Genomic DNA, 19,131 nt, shown 5'->3' on the forward strand with positions numbered 1-19,131 from the left:
GGTGGCATCCCTCTGGTTTGGGATGAGGAGCAGGGGCTGCGCTGGTGGTGCAAGCCCTGATTTGGGGCCAGGTATCCCTGTGATTTTCGGCTGGAGACCAGGAGCTGCGCCGGTGTTGTGTCCCAAGGTTGAGTCTCGGGATCAGGAGGTGCATCCCTCTGGTTCCCAGCCTCCATTTCCCCTCGCTTAGCAGTGTCCCTGTGCCCCTGCTGGGTCCCATGTGGGGACTGCAGGTGTGGTCCAGCCCAAAAGAGCCGTGCGTGGGGCTGAGCATCCCGTGTACCACCTGCAGGGACAGCACTTGGCCGGAGCACAGCTGTGCCGTGGCACTGAGCATCCCTGCTCCAGCTGTGGCTGACGGGCCCTGAAGAAGGCTGTGCCCTCCCCAGTGTCTGCAGCACCGCCGGCTCTGCCTGACCCAGGCGAAGGCTGACATCCCAGGGCTCAGTGCTCATTTTCTGTCCCATTTGCATCAGTACAGCTCCCCCCACACCCAGCACGGAGATGCAGCCCCCGCTGCTCTCCCCACCCCCTCCTGCTCCTCTTGGGTGGCCCCAAATCCCCCTGGATTTTCCCAGCTGGGCAATGAGGTTTGGAGGCTCCGGGTTCGTTGCTGTTATTTTTACCCGGCTGTTGAGAAGCAGAGCGGATGGGTTTAGCAGAGCTGGAAGCAGAATGCTGGAGGGAGGAGAGCCCAGCCCTGATCTACACAACAGCTGGAGGTGGTGGAATGGGGAATGGGGCTGCGGGGTGGGGGGGCAGCAGGGAGAGGTGCCTCAGTTTCTCCATTTGGTGCTGGGGACACCTGGGGGCACCCAGAGTGGCAGGGAGAGCTTTTGCTATGAAATAAGTTTACAAATAAGGGATTGTTGGAGGCTGGGAGGTTTGTGCCGACCTCTGGCCACGCGGCGTCTCAGTGGTTCCATTTCTATAGGTGTAGCTTCATGTATTGATTCGTGTTCTGTGCACCCACATCTGAACCTTTTGGAGGAACGTGACGTTGAAGGAACCTGGAGCTTTGCAAAGGCTTCACTGAGAAACGTAACGAATGTGACGGAAGGGGTGGAGACAGGAGGTGAGGATGGCCAAAACCTCAGCCCTGCAGCCAAAAGTAACTGGGAAATAAAAAGAAAACATATGGATGGAAAACTCACTGCGCAGGAGGGGGGGGTCAGTGCCAGGCTGGGGCTGAGCCGGGGGTGCAGGGCTGGGGCTGAGCTCCTGGGCTGGGGGGAGGGGGGGAAGGTGGAGGGGTGCTGGGCTGCCCAAAACCCCGCTCTGATTTCAGCACTCAGCTGCTCCAGATCAGCTCAGCACAGCTGGGAGGGCAGGCAGATGCTGGTGGGAGAGATCTTACAGCCCTCAGGGAATAACATTGGATTTTATACGTGATTTGTCCTGGAGGCTGGGTGGGAAAGGGCATTTTGGGATGGGATGGGATGGGATGGGATGGGATGGAACCCAATAGGATGCAATGGGATGCAATGCAATGGGATGTGAGGGGATGGGATGCAATGAGATGGGACATGGTAGGATGGGATGGGATGGGATGGGATGGGATGGGATGGGATGGGATGGGTCCCAATAGGATGCAATGGGATGCAGTGGGGTATGATGGGATGAAATGTGATAGGATGTGATGGGATGCAATAGGATGCAGTGCAATGGCAGACAGTGCAATAGGATGCAGTGGGGTGGATGCAATGCAGTAAGATGTGAGAGGATGGGATTCAGTGCAAGGGGATACAGTGCGATGTGATGGGTTGGGATGAGATGGATGGGATGGGTTGGAATGGGATGGAATAAGGTGTGATGTGATGCAATGCAATGGGATTTGATGGGATGCTGTGTGAGGGGATGCAATGTGAGGGGATATGATGCAGTGCTGCCAGGCTTGATGTTGGCTCGGAGGCACTGTGGGCTGCAGCAGCCCCATGACAGCAGTGGAGGTGTCAGGGCAGAGTGAGATGAGGGGGGTGGTCACCCCGAGGCAAAGGCCAGGCAGCTCCCCCTGCTCCTTCCTGGTTGTTTTCCTGATTGCACGGCCAAAGCAGCTTGCTAGGTGATGTCAGACACTCAGTGAGCTCTGAGGGTGGTGGGTTGTAACGTGCACAGACAGCAGTGGCTGTAAGAGGCACAGTGTTTGTTCTCCTGTGCCTGTTCCAGCCCACCGTGCCCCTGTGCGCTGCTCTTTGCATTGCTCCATGCCTCAGTTTCCCCAGGCTGAGGTGCAGCATTGGCTCCCCGTGCCCAGGAGACGCCAGGGTGAACCTGCAGAGGGTTTTGCAGGGGAGAAATTGCTGCCCGGCTGCTGGGAGCTCTGCTCTCTGCCTTTCTGAGAACCAGAACTCTCCAAATCTTGCTCTGGCACCAAAATCCTGCTGTATCATTCCTATTCACGGCCCGTGACCCCTGGGAGGGGATGCAGGGAGCTGGGGGTGTGAGAATGGTGGTGTGTGGGAGTGGAGGGGTGGAGGAGTACAGGGGATGTGGAGCTGTAGGGTTAGAAGGGTGCAGGGATATATAGGGGAAGAGGGATGCGGGGATGTGGGAGTGGAGGGAGGTAGGAGAAATGGGATGAGGGGTTGTAGGAGAGTAGGATTGGAAGGAGGCAGGGATATATAAGGATGGATGGATTAGGGATGTAGGGGTAGAGAGATGTAAGGACGTGGGGATAGATGTGGAAACACAGAGATGTAGGGGCGGAGCGATGAAGGGATGGAGGAATGGAGGGATGTAGCCATGTAGAAAGCGGAGGGATGCGGGGATGAAGAAGCAATGCAGGGTGGCAGAGACGGGGGGATGCAGGGATACACGTGTGGGGGCGTACGAGTGAAGGACTGTGGGGCGCGGGCTGCAGACCCGAGGCAGGGATCGGCCCCGCAGCCCCACGCCGCGCCTCCCCCTCGGCCGGCCCCGTCGCACCCCGCAGGGCCGGGAGGTGGCAGCAGCGGCCGCACTGAGCGCAGCGCTCCGCGGATCCCGGAGGATCGGGGCTGATCGGCACCGGGAGCACCGCGCCGTGCGGGGCCGTGCGGGGCTTTGGGGTCCCGCAGCCCCTCTGCATCGCTGTGAGGCGCCGGGGGGCTCCGCCACAGACAACGTCCCCAAAAACACTGCTCTGACCGCGGGCTGTAAGCAGAGCTGCAAGGCGCTCTGATGCTCCCAGTGCCCCCCGCATTCATTTTCTCTCTCCTTTCCTTCTCCCAGGTGCGGTTGGATCCCTTCGTCCTCAGGCGCATTTCAGACGTGCCAGCAGCAGTGCGGGATGGAGCTGCGGGACGCGTCGGCAGCAGACGGGCGGCTGCAGCGCGGGGTGGGTGCGAGGTTTGGTGGCACACCGCGACCCCCAGGCGGAGCAGCGGGGTCCGTAGGGCGAGGGGTGCCCGGCATGGCTATGGGTTGGGGCTGTGGGTTGGGCTGTGGGTTGGGGCTGATGGGCGCTTTCTCGGTGGGACGTGGCCCCTCCCAGACTGTGCTGCCTTTATGGCTTTGGGGTTAACCAACATTTTTGGCCCGAAGTCCCGAGGGGTGGCTGGCAGCGCGGACACGTTGCAAACGCCGTAAGGCCTGCAACCGCTCAGCCGGGGGGGGGGAAGCACCTCGTTGGGGCCGGGCACTTCGGGAATGAACGAGCTGAGACCCCCGGCCGCCAGCCACCTCCACCATCCTTGCTGTGCGGAGCCCCGGGGGGCACACGCGGATGCATGAAGCCCCGGTAGGGTCCTCAGGGCGAGGGGGCGTTGCCCTAAAGCTGGCTGTCATCCCAGTGGGGTTTTGGGGTGCTCTGTGATGCCGGCTTGTTTTGAATATAAAAATGATATCAAGAACTCCTTTCCTCCGCACGAACCTGGAAGCGTCCCCCCGGTCCTCGTCCGTACTTCCACCTCCCGGTGTCGGGAGCGGGGGAGGGGGGTCCCTATAGGGGCTGGGCCGGGGGCGGGGGCCCATCCCGTGCTCGGGTCCCGCCCCGTCCCCGCCCGCCTCCGCTGCCCTCCGCCATGGGGCCGCTGCGCTGCGCTGCGCTCTTGCTGCTGCTGCTGCTGGGCACCGGGACCGGCACCGGGGGCGGCCCCGAACCCCCCCGGGTGGTGCTGGCCCTCCTGGCCCGCAATGCGCAGCACTCGCTGCCTCATTGCCTGGGGGCTCTGGAGAGCCTGGACTTCCCCGCGGGGAACATCGCGCTGTGGTGAGGGTGGGGGAGCCGGGAGCACCCCCAGGTCCTAGGGGGATATGGGGGCGGCGGGTGGGGAGGGGGAGCGGAAGGAGTGGGGGTCCTGGGGGAGCGGTACGTGGGGAGTGGGGGGCTCCGGGGAAAATGGGGGAGTGGGGCATGTGGGAGCTCGGGGGGGTGGGGGACACGGGGAGCGGGATCCGAGGGGAACAGGGACCTTAGAGGGGTGTCCCCATTCCTTCAGGATCCTCTCAAGGATTGGGGAATAAGGATCCGGGGTGGGGGGGAATGGGGACCTGGAGGAGTGGGGACTGCATGGGGATCCCGTTGGGGCGCGGAGAACCCGTGGTGGTGGCACCCCGTGGCCACAGGGGGGTTGTGGCTGCGTGGGGGGCTCTGAGCGGCTGTGGGAGCAGCGGGGTGGGGGCACAGCGCTGCAGCGGGGGAACGGAGACCCCTCACTGTTTCCCTCCTGGATTTGTAGGGCTGGTGTGCGTGAGGGAGCACCCTGAGCTCGTGGCGGCCTTCCACATCCTCAGGGATGGGCGCTGCCTCCCTCTCCCCATAGAGACTGTCCTGTCCCCCCCATTGCCCAAGCACAACCTCCCCAAACCCCTTTTAATACCGTACGGAGGGTGGGAGAGGAGTCCCCGTTCCTCCTCTTCCCCTCTCCTTTGCAGCCGCCACATGCTGGAGTGGAAACTTTTACGGGGAATGAGGCGGGGGCTGGCGGGGAGGGGTCCCGCTGGGGGGAGGCTGGGCTGGGGGGAGCGGAGGGGCCGCTTTGGTCCTGCCGCCCCCTGGAGACCCTCTGAAGAGCAGCCGGTGGCCGGGGACGCAGCGGGACTCAGAGGGGCAGGAGTGGGGGAATGGGGTTGGGAAGCTGACGTTGGGGCCGACGGGGGCTGAGAGCAAGCGAGAGCCGCAGGACGGCGGTGGGGAAGAAATGACCCCTTTGCCTTTCCCTCCCCGGCGAACGCAGCCGTGGTTCCTCCAAATTACACGTTGCCTTTCCGAGCGAGCCCTGCTCCCCTCTGCTGCTCAGCCTCTCGGTGTGGTTGGGCAGGGGTCTGTGCCCGGGGGGTCCCCAAGGACCCCAAGCACCGCGGGACTGACCCCCCCTTCCCCCCCCCAGGTGTGCGACGGACCACAACTCGGACAACACGACGGCGATGCTGCAGGAATGGCTGCAGGCAGTGGGCAGCAATTACCACTCGGTGGCATGGAAGGCAGAAGAGGAGCCCAGGTGCAGCCCGGGGGGGGACAACCCCGTGTTGCGCTCCTCTCCTTGCACCTCTCCCCTGCGTGCACACGGGGTTTTTGCAGGGCTTTTTGCATGCGTGCTGCTGCCAGCTCAGCTCGGCGCTGACTCAGGCAGACGGCATGCAGTGTGTGCACTGAGTTTGTGCGTTCCCAGCCCGCACTGTTAACCCTCTGCCTTCCCCCCACTGCACAGTGCTTATCCTGATGAGCTCGGCCCCAAGCACTGGAGCGACAAACGCTATGAAAACCTGATGAGGCTGAAGCAGGAGGCTCTGAGCTACGCCCGGGGGCTGCGGGCAGATTACATCCTGGTAGGGACAAGGCAGCAGGCGGGTGTCGTGGTACATGGGATACATGGGGTGTGGGTGTCCCCACGCCTCCAGCACCAGCTCTGTCCCTGCAGTTTGTGGACACAGACAGCATCCTGACCAACAACCAGACCCTCACCTTCCTCATGGCGCAGAACAAGTCGGTGGTGGCCCCGATGTTGGACTCGCAGACCTTCTACTCCAACTTCTGGTGCGGGATAACGCCCCAGGTACGGCCCAGAAGCCCCGGGGGGCTGCCCAGCACTGTGTCCTGGGCACTGGCACTGTCACACCGCTGTGTTACAGGGCTTCTATCGCCGCACGGCTGACTATTTCCCCACCAAGAACCGGCAGCGCCGGGGCTGCTTCGCCGTGCCCATGGTGTACGCCACCTTCCTGATCGACCTGCGGAAGGAGGAGACAGCACAGCTGGCCTTCTACCCACCCCATCCCAACTACACCTGGGCTTTCGACGACATCATTGTCTTTGCCTACTCCTGCCAGGAGGCCGGTGAGGATCAGCGGTCTGGGGAGGGCTGGGGTCAGCCTCTGTGGTGCTCACCCCCTCGCCCTGCAGGTGCTGAGGTCCACGTGTGCAACCAGCAGCGCTTTGGCTACATCAACGTCCCTGTGAAGGCTCACCAGACTCTGGAGGATGAGCGTGTCAACTTTGTGCATCTCACACTGGAGGCCATGGGTGAGCTCCAGGGGGTCCCCGTGCTGTTCCTGGCAGTGACAGAGGGCTGGAGGCTCCATGGAAGGGATTTTCCATCTCTCTGCAGTGGATGGTCCCCCCATGCAGCGCTCCAGGCACATCTCCGTCCCACCCAAACCACTCACTAAATTGGGCTTTGATGAGGTAAATGCCCCCCATGCCTCCCCTTCACACCTCCTACCCTGGTGTTCAGCCAACCCCGTGTCCCCTGTCTCACACTGCAGTGATGTGCCCTCCCTCCGCTGCCCCAGTGAGACTCTTCTCTTCCTCCCCAGATCTTCCTCATCAATCTGGTGAGGCGGCCGGACCGGCGCCGGCGGATGCTGGAGTCCCTGCAGGAGCTGGAGATCGCTGCACGGGTGGTGGATGCAGTGGATGGGAGGTGACAGCGTAGTGTCACCCTGGGCGGGAGCTGGGTGCTGGGGACACCGTGCTGACCCACCCTTTCACCTTGCAGCACCCTGAACAGCAGTGACATCAAGGTGCTGGGAGTGGACCTGCTGCCGGGGTACTATGACCCCTTCTCTGGCCGCACGCTCACCAAGGGGGAGGTTGGATGCTTCCTGAGCCATTACAACATCTGGAAGGAGGTATGGGGCTGAGGGGCACCAGCATGGGTAGGGACCCTCTGTACAACATCTGTCTGGAGAACCTGGGGAGGGGGTCTCTCCTTCAGGGTGAGTGGCCCCAGTATGGCACAGTATAACACAATATGGCCCAGTGTAGGTCAGCAGCTCTGTGTCCTCCCCACAGATCGTGTCCCAGGGGCTGCAGCGGGTGCTGGTCTTTGAGGATGACGTGCGCTTTGAGGTGTCCTTCCCAGCCCGGCTGCAGCGGCTGATGGAGGAACTGGAGGGGGCACGGCACGACTGGGACCTCGTGTAGGTGCTGGGGACGAGGGGTGCAGGGTGAGCGCTGGGCCGGCTCTGACCACTCGCCCTGCAGCTACCTGGGGAGGAAGCAAGTGAATGCAGAGGATGAGGTTCCTGTGGAGGGTGTCCGGAACCTGGTGGTAGCTGGATATTCCTACTGGACCCTGGCGTATGCCATCTCCCTCCGTGGCGCGCAGAAGCTGCTGGCTGCTGAGCCCCTCTCCAAAATGCTGCCTGTGGATGAGTTCCTGCCCATCATGTACGACAAACACCCCAAGTAAGGAGCAGGGCTGCGCTGCTGTGGGAACATGTGGTTCTTCTCCATTGCCACCATCCCACCCTGTCTCTCCCCTCCGCCCTGGCTGGAAGAAAACATCTGCAGCATGAGCTCATTCCCCCCCAGCCCCGCCTGGCCGCCGGCTGCTGGAAAATGGCCCTCTGCCAGCACGGGGCGGCAGGGATGGAGCTGGGGTGTGGGGCTGGCCTTGTGGAGGGCTCAGCCTCACTGGGGGCACCTCACCGGGTGGGGGGTCCTGGAGGGGAGGCAGCTGGAGGTGGGCAAGCGCTGGAAGAGAGGACGTGGGCAAAGGGGAGAGCAGGATGGTAAAATGAAGGGTTGGAAGGGGGGGGCACTCTGAGCACACAGCATCTCTGGTGCCAATGTCACTCTCAAAACAGTGCCATCCCCCGTGCACGCACTCCATTGCTGTGTTCTCCATCGCTCCTTATGTGTCCTTCTCCTCCTGCTTTCCCCAGCGAGGACTACAAGCGACACTTTGCCCCACGGGACCTGCAGGTGTTCTCGGCTCACCCACTCCTGGTTTATCCCACTCACTACGCCGGGGACAGCAACTGGCTGAGCGACACGGAGACCTCCACCATCTGGGATGATGACTCCAAACAGACAGGCTGGGTGGGCTCACAGAAGAGCCTGAGGGACCTGCGGGATGGTGGGGGGTATCTTCGCTCTGCATCCCACGATGAGCTCTGAGGGTGCTGGTGCTGGACGTGGACACCCCCTGGGAGCAGCCAGACTCTCCTCACCCACCCATGGGAAGGCATCGGTGAGCAGAGGGCTTACTCCTGCCTGGACCACTAGCAGGGATGCTCACTGCTTTTCTCCATAGGGACCAGGCATCGTGACCCAGGGGGGACCATCGTTGATTGGGTTCTCCCCATCGCATGCTCCAAAATGGGATTTGTCCCTGGGGCTGTTGGCAAAATGGTGCCTAGACAGACGGAGGGGCTGCCAGACTGTGGTGCTCTGGCTCTGTACTCTCCTGAGTAGTGCAAACTGTTTTTTGGACGTCGCATGTGGATTTGCTGATTCAGGAGGAGGGGGGAAGGCCCTGGAAGTGCACATGTGGCCTCCTGCCACCCCTGCCTGTTCCATATCTGGGCCGAAGCCCAGGAGGATTAAAACCAACTGTGTTGGAGCTGACGTTCCTGGCTGCAAGCTGTGCTGGGCAGAGCTGCCCCCAGGTAAAACCGATGACAGTGCCTTCCCTCATTTGTTCTGATGCTCTCAGCAGAGGTTTTGGCCTTTGGACTGAAAACCTTTTGCTAATTTGAGCACCAGGATTTGCAGCTGAGTCCTGCTGGTCTCTGGCATGTGTCACGTTTGTGGCCAGATTTGGAGGAGGATGTTTGCTTTACAAGAGTGTTTGTTCTGCGCTAAAACTTCAAGTCCCCAGAGCAAGTGAACACTATGCAGGGCAATTCTTGGTTGAAAACTGGTGGAGAGAAGCAAGTCCCTTGAAAATGCTGCAACTGACCCTAGATGGGGTGGGCTGGGGGAGAGGTGAGCTTCTTGCCGAGTCCCCAGAGCTGCTGCTCTCCCCTCTATTGCTCCCGTGGCTGAGGTATCCTGGATGCAGACCTTGCAGGGTGAGGAGATTGGGATGGGAGCTGTAAGCAGAGGGTGAAGTTTGGGTGCCAGCTGGAGCAGAGGAAGGAGGTGGCAGGTCCCAGGGTGCGTTCCAGTGCCTGCTGGGATGTGGGCATGGAGCTGCTGTGCTTGCAGCTTGTAGCTCAAACAGGACACATGCAGCAGAACACCAAGCTTTTGGGATGCTGGAGTGGTGCTGGAGCGTAGAAGGCATTCCCTAGCAGCTCTGGCAGGAGAGCTGTAACAAAGCTGGCCAGGAGCTTTCAGAAACTCCAGTGTTTTGGCAGAAAACGGCCTAACTCAGAAACTGTGACAGCCTGAAACCTCTCCACTAGTTGCTCCAGCTCCGTGGGAGCAGACTGGTCTGCTGGTGAGCTAGGAAATTCCAGGCAGCTCTGCCTTTCTGTGCCACGGGGTGTTGGGACACCTTTACTGCACAGCCACGATGCGGGGCACCAACAGATGCTGAGGGGAAAGGGATGTTTGTGCAGGGGAATGCATGGGGTGTGCTGAGCGAGGCTGCAGCCACCAGCAGGGACCTCAGGGAGGGACTGAGGACGGCAGTGGTGAAGGGGCAGAAGGTGCTGGGCCCCTGCAGGCGGCTGAAGGGTGAGGGGACGGTGCTGGAGCTGCCCCATGGCTGCCCCGGCCGTGCGGGGCCCGGCTCCAAGGAACACGGGTCTGGAAGAGGCTGTGCTGGGCTGCGCCAGGGCTGTGTGCTCCTGCCAGGCCTGGCAGCCACGCCGATTGTTTCCATGTTCGCTGCGCTGCCAGACAGCGTCAGGGAGGAGGAGGGGAGGAGGAAAAAGGGGGAGAACTGGAGCGGGGCTTCGTGTGGGACAGGGCTCAGTGGGAGCTGGGGACTGCGAGCCCTGAGGTGGGGCGGCACTGTCCTATGGGGGGTCAAGCACGCTGCAGGGCGCAAACACAGGCCAGACCCCATAGCGTCCCGCTGAGGAGAAGGACAAATCCGCCCGTTAGCCTCTAAGTGACCCCGACACGGGACGACGCCCGGTCTGTATCTGCAAGGACCTCAGCCAGCAAGACCCTCGAGGGCCCCGCCGCCATCTTGGTTGTGGGCGTCTCCACCGTCTTGGTTGAGGGCGTCTCCGCCATCTTGCTTCCGGGCAACGTCGCCATCTTGGTTGCAGGCGGCGGGGCGGGGCCGTGAGGCGTTGCGGGGCCGGGCCGGCGGACAGTCTGTGCTTCTTCTCTCCGCGCCGTTCTGGCCGTTGCTCGGGTGCCCTGTGGCTGTGGTGGGGCCCTTTAGGAAGGGCAGGGGTTGGGGATGCAGCCGGGGTCGCTGGGCTGAGCCCGCAGGTAGGAGCGGAGATGGAGGCCCCGGAGCTGTTTGCCACAGCCGTGCCCGAGGAGCAGCTGGAGGGCGGCTGGGACCGGGCGCTGCGGAGGCTGTTCGGGCCCAGCCAGTGCCTGCGCAGCGTGGAGCGCCCCAGAGGCGTGGGATCCCTTCCCGCCATTGTGCAGGGCAGGATGCAGGAGCAGTAAGTGCCTGGGTGCTGCTCTGTGTTCACACTGCTGCCTTCCCTGCTCAGAATGTCCTTAGCGGCCTTTAGGGCAGTCCTCACATCCACCACCTTTCCTTGCTGCCCTCCAGCCACATGTGTGTCCAGGCTCTGTGACAGTCTCCCTGTTGGGCAGTGTGAGCCCAGCTTATGGCTCTGTTCTTCTCTGCAGCTGGCAGAAAGGACGGGGCTTCTCCTCTTGTGGCCAGTGGGAAGAAGCCATCATCTGCTACACAAAAGCCATCAACCTGGATCCACAGCGGGTAATGGGACCCTGGAGAGCTGGGAGCAGGAGGTAGCATTGCTAAGCCTGTAGCACTGGCACCTCGCTTCAGGGTGCTCTTTGCTATGGTGTTAGCATGGTGCCAGCATGATTCTGGGCTCTTGGAGTGTAGCTGGGCCCCTGAGGGTGTCCATGGTGCAGGCAGAGCTGTATGAGCAGCGGGCAGAGGCTTTCCTCCAGCTTTGTGACTTCCAGTCAGCCAAGTTGAACTTAATGAAGGTGCTTGCATTGGCACCTGCACAAGAACAGCACTGCCTGGCTCGTCTGGCTCTTGTCCTTGACCTGCAGGTGAGCAACCACTTACTTCTCCCCATCTGCAGCCCCAACTTGTGACCATGCTGACTGGCTATCCCTGCAGGGCCAGAGTCTGCTGGACCAGGAGCTCTACAGTGAGGCCCTGAAGGCCTTCATACAGGCAGCTGAGCTGCAGCCTCACTGCAGGGTGTTCTACCAGAGGAGGTGAAGCCAGGGCTGCAGGTTGTTCAGCAGGCTGGCCCTGCCTTACTGCAGGCTCCCCATAGCCTTGTCCCTCTCTTGCAGCATCGTGTGCCTTGCTGCCCTTGGCGAGTTCCCAGAGTTCCTCCGGATGCTTAACAGAGAACTGGAGGAGGATGTGAGGAACCCTGATATGTATGTGCTCCGTGCCTTCTTCTACAAGCGGTTTGGGCAGGTATGACCATGTTGGTCCCTTTGAGGGACCCTGGCTACCCTTCCTGGACATGGGGCCACAGTAGGAAGCACCAGGTCCTGAAGGTAGCCGGCCCCCTGGGCAGCTGGCCCTGTGCCACCAGGACATCCAACGGGCCCTGAAGCTGGAACCGCAGCACAGAGCTGCCCAGGCTTTGTGGCAGAGGCTGCTGAGACAAGGCCAGGAGGCCAAAGCCCAGGCAGTGTTGAAGGCCCTGTGTGGAGACCTGCGTGGGGCCCTGTATGAGATCAGCTTTGCTATTGAGAGTGACCCGTTGGCTGCTGAATTCTTCACCCTCAGGTAGCGATTGTTTTGCTGCAGGTAATTAGCTGTACTGCTGTCTGAGTTTCCTTTCTCTGTCCCTGTGTCACAGGGGGACTCTCCTCCGACAGCTCAAGAACTTCAGTGCAGCCATCAAGGACTTGGTCAGGGCGAGGGAGCTGAGCACAGTGGGGAGCCCAGAGGCCCGGGAGGCTCAGCGGCAGCTGGTGCTCACCTACAATGATTGTGCTGTGCACTGCTATGCCCTGGGCCAACTTGATGAGGCTGTAAAGCTCCTTGGTGAAGCATTGCAAAATGAAAGGACAGAGCAGGGACTCTACACCAACAGAGGAGGCAAGTGGCTGGGCTGGTTGTCACAGCAGGGTAATGTCAGTGGCTTGTGGATAATGCTGGGGTGTCACACAGCAGTGGCTGGCACTGAGGCAGTGAATGTCTGCAGAGAGAGGCCTTACTCTGCAGCCCTGTGTTGGGGACCTGTGGCAAAAGCAGGAGGTGGGGCAGCTGGGTTCTCCCTTGATCCTGACCCCAGTGCACTGTTTCAGCAGCAGGAAGGGGATGAGGAGTGGGGATTTGCCACTGGTGCTACTACTCTTTCCCCACGTAGTATCTTCTGGGGCACAGCTGGCAACTGCTGCTCTCCCCCGGATCAGGCTGCATGTGCTGCTTGTTGCAGCGCAGACTTTGATGCTGAAACCTGAGGTGGGCTGCACACGAGGTGTGTGTTTCCCACTGGCTCCAGACAAAGCCCTGGGGCAGCAGCCAGCCCCTCTCAGCCCTGCTGAGCCCTTCTTCTTCTCTGCAGACTGCTTCTTTCGCCTGGGGGAGCTGACCTACGCCATGGCGGATTACCAGCAGGCGCTGGAGCTGAGTCCAGGGAACCGTGCTGTGCAGGGCCGTGTTGCGGCTGTGTTGCATGAGAAGGGCTGGCAGGATGTGGCAGCCAGGTGAGAGCAGGGCGGTGTAGGCTGCTTGAGGGCCTGTGGTGAGCCAGACACACACTGCTGTCCCCTCGCAGGCGGTTCCTGCAGGCAGAAGCTTGCTTTTCTATGGCCATTGAACACGACCCCCAAGAAGCACTGCACTACCTGTGCCGTGCCGTGGCCAAGCGGTGCCTAGGGAAGGTGGAGAGCTCAAAGGAGGATGTTGCACTCAGTCTGTGGCTCAGCGCCACGGATAGCAAGGTACAGCCCTGCTGCTGCTGCTCTGTGCCCTCCTCAGGCAACGGGCAGCATTCCTGGCTCAGCTGCAGGCACTGTGCCTGATGGTTGAGTGGTTTCTGTTCTGCATCAGGGCCACCTGCAGGGATCAAGGAACATGAGCTGGGGGACCTGCTAGGCTACAGGTCCAAGCCAAGCAGCAATGGTTATATGTTGGCTTTTACAAGAGCATGGTGTTAAGAGTCATTGGTCAGATCGTCTTCTCCTGCTTATTCTCACTTTCTTGTTTCTTTAAATCTAATCCAGGGCAGAAGCCCTTCTGCAGCTGACTGCGGGCAAGGGGAGAGTATCCCCACACTGCTGCCTCCAAGCATTGCGCTGTCATAGCAGCACGGTTCAACAGATCTGGGATTTCTTTACAAAATGAAACCGAACAGGTTCCCTGTCAGAGCAGGTCCTGGTGAGGCTGTCAGGTGTTTGGCTGCAGCAGGGGAAACCTGTGGTGCAGAGCTCTTTGCAGGCAAGTTTTTCTGTGAGTGCTGATATGTCAGGAGGATGTTCAGGTCTTGCCTTGTTGCCACTGCAGATCCTTTGCCTTGCACGCCGCCTCTTTCCAAGAAGGACTGTCCAGGCTATCCTGAGGAGCCTTGGCCAACAGACCTCGGATAAAACACTTCAGAGTCCTCCAAGACTTCCATCTGATGATGCCTGATGGACAGAAGCAGTAGGTGTGTGCTGGTGGTGGGGGGGTAATTTGTCTTGGGTGTTAGCCTGCTGCTGCTGCATGCTCTAAACTGGGTTTGTTCAAACTCCGATGAGGGCTTTGTTTGCTCTGGAGCACAGAAGCACATTTTGGCTACTTAACTGCTGAATTACTCTTGTTGCCAAAGGCTTTTTGCCACTGTCTGCACCTAAAAGGCATCAGTAGGTTGCTGGAATGTCTACATGTGGGGAAACGTTCCAAGCAGAACCTCATTCCTTCTCAGCCCTCTTAGCTGAAGGGTCTGATGGGTGTTTGCTGTAGACCTGCAGCATTGCCTGGGCACTGGTGCCTGTCCCCAGGCTGCTGATGGCAAGAGAGAATGTGTGGGTTTCACCTTCTGCACTGGCACAGTCCTGGGAACAAGGCCTTGTATGCAGAGATGTGCTCTGCAGAGGGGAAAAATGGGCTGCCTGCAGCTGTGGCAGGACAGACCTTGTGGCTTTCTTGTACCTACACTGGCTCCTCTGCAGGGTGTCAGGGCCAGCGACTGCTGTTTCACCTCCACCCCTGGGAAAGGCCACAGTCTTGTTTCCTGTTACCTAATTATAGAGCATCATCTTTATGCCTCTAAATCCCCAAAGTGCTACTGCACCAGGCAGCTGTGCCCATGAAAATGCGAGTCTAACTCTGTCCACAATAGCTGCTGTTAGGAATCCAAGCAAATGACTGTTCCTCAACCATTTATTTCATAAAAGATTTATTTTAAAATTAGAAATGCTACCATTTCTGCAGGCAGGATGGTCTGTACATGGACCAGCTCCTGGGCTGCATTTAGGCTGTTCCTCCAATGGCTGCCCACGAAGCTGCAGGAAGCTGGAGGAAGGCTGGAATGGTCCTGAGTGCTAGCAGCTCATTTCAGCACAGAGCACGAGAGGAACATCAGGGACCCTCAGCCATGTCCCCATTCACACAACCCCCTCAGGCAGCTCATTCTCACAGTAGGAATGATTCTCTGACCTGTGCTCCAGTAACCAACTGCAGAGATTAAAGTGGACAAAGGCCAGCAGTGCCATACACCCACCATGCTTGACAGCGTGGAGTACAAACTTCTCTATCTTGTCCTCAGGTCCCCACGTAAGTGGCACTCCTGTGGAGCTGAGCAGAGCTGGTTCTTCCAGTGCCTGCAAGGTCTGACCAGCAGAAGGACGTCAAAGAAGCTCAAGAGCTCATAGCACCAATTCCTCAGCCTGCTGTAGAAATTACCACTGAATAAAGTATTGTTAAAAACCATCAGTGTCACCACAGTCTCCTCTGGAGGTAGGAATGAACTTTTTTTTTTGTAGGTAAGTCCTGTTTTTTTCATTTCCATGGTTTGCTGCAGAGAAATCCTTTGGACCTTGGGGGAAAGATGGGCAGAAGGACAAGTAGGGAAGCTGAGTTCTTGGCAGGCTGAGCATTGCCATATTCCCTCGTTGTGTCCCTATTTTTGTTGGTGCTCCCTACCAGCACCTATTCACAGTGAAAGGAAACTGGGAAGAAGTTGGCTCTAAAATTTCCTTTCAATGATAAGGGTAATGCTGAGGGTGTTCACCAGCCAGCAACGCAGCAGTCAGCACCAGCATTGTCACATTGTACCAAGGAGCTGAGGTACTGCCATGCTTAAAAGATGGCTTTTAAAAATGCTAAAATAATGTATGTAAAAAAAAAAAATTCCTTTTTGGGCTCAGAATCTTCATGCATTGGATAACAGAAGCTGCCAGAAGAGGAGAGAGCTACAGATTGGTGTTGCTGACAGGGTAAGAAGCCTCCCTGACACTGCAGTCTCTCCTGACATCTTCCCTTCTTCATCACAGGTACGACTTGAGTGGTGCACCAAGCTGGGCATAACCACCTTCACCTGGCCACAGAATAAATGATAAAGTGCTGTAAACCAAATCACTTGCCCTTGCTCCCACAGTTGCATTCTGCAATAGTGCCCTTGGGGCTGGAAAGACAAATTCAGCAGGAGGGCATTTGTGCTACTGCATGGCAGTACGCAGCTCCTGGTGCTCGTCCCACCAGTGTGCAGCTTTACAGCCCCATACGGATCTGAGCAAGGCTAGAAGAAAAAACTGATCCGAGAGGCTACAGTTTTGCATCCTGTTGATGAAAATAATTTCTCTTCTTCTGGGAAGTAGGGGATGCTGTCGGCCACCTCCTGGACAACACCCTGGCGTACTTCTAACCCTTGCTGCACAAGTTCGTTGATGACGCACTGCTTTACGTGGTGGTGCTTCAGGGGGAGGAAGGGCACGACAAAATCAATGAGATGTTCGTTAATAATCCCAGATTTCCAGAATCCACCTACAAAAGCAAAGGAGGAGACAGAAGATTTTACTTTCGGTGTCTGTGGTCCTTGGAATTCAAGGAACTGCTTTGTTTGAAGCCAGAGTACTCGGCTGAAGACAGCTCTGCTCATTTTGTACAAGGACTTAAACCAACAGCTGTCAACCCCTCCTTCCCCAGATAGATTTGTCTTTCCCCAGGAATGGTTAGGTTTAACTGAGCTGCTCAGATTTTAAGCTCTGCTCTGTGACAAGGACAAAGCAGGCAGCAGGGACTGATTCCCAGTGCCTTTTCAGTGAGTGTGCTGTGCTGTTTGCCATACTTTATCTGAATACACATTTTCTCCAAAGAATTTTGCTAAGCATGCTAACAGATTTGCTGGCTTGGGAAGCAGGCCATTCCTTCCCTCTGCCAGAAAACCTCGAGGAGCTCACCATTCCTTTCCCTTCAAATTTCTGTCCCCTTCTGCCTGCTTAGGAGATCCCAGAGAGCATCTGTGGCTGTGTGGAGTAGGCCTGGCTCCCTCTGCTGGGCTCTGCTCCCTGCTGAAACACTGCAGGTTTACTCACTCTGAGGGTTCTCAAACACGGCTTTGGAGATGGCTGCCTCCATGTCCTGCAGGCTGATCTCCTCCCGGTCCCGGTGGGCACGCCACAGATCCAGTGTCATTTCATTGATCTGCTCTCCTCCTGCGTTGCTGCAGGAGTAACAAGAATAAGACAACTTACTACCCAGGACAGTGGTACTGCAGGACAGAGGTGGCATCTGTCATCCTCCAGCCAGCTCAGTCCAGGCTTGCCCTGCTGCCTGGCCTAAAAGGACTCCTGCAAAGGCAAGCAAATAACAGGAAGGGGAGAGCTTTTTCAGACACTCCAATTCTGACTGTTCACGAGGAGATAACATCTGCTGGTTTCTGCAGAAGCTCAACGCTTGGAAAAGGAAAAGCAAAATGAAAGGGTGTTCTGAAGCAGGCATCATGCTGTGCCCATGTGAGAAGCAGTGCACTGGAATGCCCCGTGATGCCCCACTGCCACACAGGGGCATCTCACCTTATGAAGATGAAGATTGCTTTGCGGTAGTTGGTCCCATACACAACCCACGAGGGTCCCAGGAAAGGCATGATCACATCAATCAGGCCCGGGTGCATCTTGTCCATCTCCTCAAAGAGAAAGACCGACCGTCCGCACTTCGTCAAGTTCCCTTGGATCCAGTGCTTCAGGTTCTCCTAGGAAAAATACCCACCAGACCATAAAGCAGTGAGGGAGGACTGAGCTACTGCAGTGCAAGGGCTGAGGTGAAGCACAGAAGCAGCTGTGCAGCACCACCTACTCAGAGCAGGAACAGCCAGCCCTGAGGCAGGCTGCTTTGTCCCGGGCCTGGCACGGTGACTTATCTGTGCCATTTATTAGCTCATTACAGGTCTTCTATTGCAGATTTAAAGCAGTGAGAAGGAGGCAGCAAACTAAAGCTGGGTATTCAGCCTCCTACAGCTCTCTACATTCTTCTCTTTCATTGCATTACAGTTCCCAGTTACTGGGAGGGAGACGTGCTTGTTGTCGCCTCCTTTTCTGGTGCAGAATTGTGTGCCTGCACCAAATGAGAACAGCTCTCCCCTTCCTTACTACAGCTGAAGTTACATCAGTGCCAACCCACACACGAACACTTAGGTCCCCTGGATACGAGTGTAACTCCTAATTGCATCGTTTTACCCAGCACGAGGCTTTACCCTACAGAGCACATTTCTTCTAAGGATGCAAAAGAACACACAACTCCTCCAAACACCCAGAAGGAAAATATCCAGGTGTGCTGGTTTCCCCACTGCTGAGGTTTCATTTAGAAAACCTCCACCTTTGGATTTCTTGCCTCTGTCAGCTGCAGGAGCCACAGGTTAAGCTGTGTTTGGGAGCTCCTTGTTGGGTGAAAAGGGAATTATCACAGCCATACAGAGGTTTTCCCAGCTATTGATTTGGAAAGCACAGAGACAATTTCAGGTGAAAGGCACTAAGTGAAACACTCTGGCTGCGTATTCAAAGGGCCATGTAAATATTTAAAGAGGGAGAAAATGACAGCGAGAACGGCTGTTGGGAAAACAGAAGCGCATATCGCAGAGGTGCCTTCAGCCACTGCGTGGAGCCTTTGCTCCAATCTCTGGCAGAGGGCGAAGCACAGAGCCGCAGCCCTGCCGTCTTCAGGAGCAGCCTGAGCGTGCGCCGAGCGCCGGGACGGCCGCAACCCGCAGCGCGGGGCAGCGCTCACCTTGTACCGCTCCACGTGCTCCGCGTGGGGGAAGTGCACGATGGGGGAGAACTGGTGGACGTGGCGGCTCTGCAGCCCCTCGGGGAAGAGGTGCCGGACCAGCATGGAGCTCACGAAGGTTTTTCCCGTCCCGGTGGAGCCGTGGAAGGACATAACGAGGGGCTTCTCCGGGCTGCGCTTCTCCAGGAACCGCCTCAGTCCCTTCATCAGCTGCTGCCTCACCAGGGGCTGCCCCACCAGGGTCACGGCCAGCTCGCACTCCAGACCTGCGGCAAAAGCAAATCCTTTACGAAACGAAGGTCCGACAGCTCCCGTCCTGCGGTCGCCCCAACGCCGCCGTGCCACCCCCGACCTAGAATGGGAACCTAACCGCGCAGGTCGGGTTCGAAGCCGCACTCGCAGTCCTCCGTGAAGCTGCAGCGCAGTGCCCTCAGTGCCCACAGGTCCCAGGCGGCGGCGGCGGCCGAGAGCAGCGCCAAGCTCAGCGCCAGCACCGCCGCGGAGCGACACATGGCGGCCGCGGCTCCGGCACCGCCCGCACTACAGCTCCCGGCGTGCCCTGCGCGGCGCGGGGGAGGTGGGCGTGGCAACGTGGGAGTGAGCGTGGTCTCGCGCTAAGGGGCGTGGTCTGGTCTGCATAGCCCCGCCCACACACGGCCCGATGTCACCGCTGTGCCTGGCCTGTAGCCTCAGC

General features: G+C 58.7%; 3 protein-coding genes across 7 annotated transcripts; 2 read left to right on the plus strand and 1 right to left on the minus strand.

The window, feature by feature from the left end:
• The first annotated feature begins 983 nt into the window (after nucleotides 1-983).
• CERCAM (cerebral endothelial cell adhesion molecule) lies at nucleotides 984-8,773 on the plus strand. 2 transcript variants are annotated; one of them, XM_042879132.1, is made up of 13 exons: nucleotides 984-1,075; nucleotides 3,211-3,316; nucleotides 5,310-5,420; nucleotides 5,631-5,748; nucleotides 5,841-5,975; nucleotides 6,052-6,256; nucleotides 6,323-6,442; nucleotides 6,528-6,604; nucleotides 6,736-6,842; nucleotides 6,918-7,050; nucleotides 7,214-7,341; nucleotides 7,406-7,609; nucleotides 8,089-8,773. In XM_042879132.1, the coding sequence occupies exons 3-13, from the start codon at nucleotides 5,347-5,349 to the stop codon at nucleotides 8,321-8,323; spliced, it is 1,536 nt and encodes a 511-aa protein (XP_042735066.1). In that variant the 5' UTR covers nucleotides 984-1,075; nucleotides 3,211-3,316; nucleotides 5,310-5,346; the 3' UTR covers nucleotides 8,324-8,773. The 2 variants fall into 2 exon arrangements, with proteins under 2 accessions (XP_042735066.1, XP_042735065.1); XM_042879131.1 differs by lacking the exons at nucleotides 984-1,075; nucleotides 3,211-3,316 and adding an exon at nucleotides 4,041-4,189.
• A 1,517-nt stretch (nucleotides 8,774-10,290) lies between these two features.
• Nucleotides 10,291-15,146, plus strand: TTC16 (tetratricopeptide repeat domain 16). 4 transcript variants are annotated; one of them, XM_042879133.1, is made up of 11 exons: nucleotides 10,291-10,722; nucleotides 10,916-11,006; nucleotides 11,168-11,314; nucleotides 11,385-11,485; nucleotides 11,567-11,696; nucleotides 11,800-12,014; nucleotides 12,088-12,329; nucleotides 12,799-12,940; nucleotides 13,012-13,177; nucleotides 13,740-13,881; nucleotides 14,983-15,146. In XM_042879133.1, the coding sequence occupies exons 1-10, from the start codon at nucleotides 10,553-10,555 to the stop codon at nucleotides 13,863-13,865; spliced, it is 1,530 nt and encodes a 509-aa protein (XP_042735067.1). In that variant the 5' UTR covers nucleotides 10,291-10,552; the 3' UTR covers nucleotides 13,866-13,881; nucleotides 14,983-15,146. The 4 variants fall into 4 exon arrangements, with proteins under 4 accessions (XP_042735067.1, XP_042735068.1, XP_042735070.1 ...); XM_042879136.1 differs by lacking the exon at nucleotides 10,291-10,722 and having other exon boundaries at nucleotides 10,949-11,006; nucleotides 11,139-11,314; XM_042879135.1 differs by lacking the exon at nucleotides 10,291-10,722 and having other exon boundaries at nucleotides 10,959-11,038; nucleotides 11,139-11,314.
• TOR2A (torsin family 2 member A) lies at nucleotides 14,597-19,091 on the minus strand. Its single transcript, XM_042879137.1, is given in 6 exon segments — nucleotides 14,597-16,199; nucleotides 16,751-16,878; nucleotides 17,231-17,406; nucleotides 18,438-18,703; nucleotides 18,808-19,012; nucleotides 19,014-19,091. Coding segments are annotated over 6 exon segments (1,083 nt in total). The 5' UTR covers nucleotides 19,077-19,091; the 3' UTR covers nucleotides 14,597-15,954.
• Between the last annotated feature and the right edge of the window lie 40 nt (nucleotides 19,092-19,131).

This window comes from Lagopus leucura, unplaced genomic scaffold (assembly GCF_019238085.1).
Source record: "Lagopus leucura isolate 7727_CA_CO unplaced genomic scaffold, USGS_WTPT01 Super-Scaffold_100022, whole genome shotgun sequence".
NCBI lineage: Eukaryota > Metazoa > Chordata > Aves > Galliformes > Phasianidae > Lagopus > Lagopus leucura.

Bases quoted from the DNA above. Each gene is read 5' to 3' on its own strand.
- TTC16 (XM_042879133.1), top strand. From the start codon at position 10,553: ATGGAGGCCCCGGAGCTGTTTGCCACAGCCGTGCCCGAGGAGCAGCTG. The intron at 12,330-12,798 runs GCAAGTGGCTGG...TCTTCTCTGCAG, and splicing joins ACTCTACACCAACAGAGGAG to ACTGCTTCTTTCGCCTGGGG. The intron at 13,178-13,739 runs GTACAGCCCTGC...TTGCCACTGCAG, and splicing joins TCAGCGCCACGGATAGCAAG to ATCCTTTGCCTTGCACGCCG.
- CERCAM (XM_042879132.1), top strand. From the start codon at position 5,347: ATGCTGCAGGAATGGCTGCAGGCAGTGGGCAGCAATTACCACTCGGTG. The intron at 6,443-6,527 runs GTGAGCTCCAGG...ATCTCTCTGCAG, and splicing joins TCTCACACTGGAGGCCATGG to TGGATGGTCCCCCCATGCAG. The intron at 6,605-6,735 runs GTAAATGCCCCC...CTTCCTCCCCAG, and splicing joins CTAAATTGGGCTTTGATGAG to ATCTTCCTCATCAATCTGGT.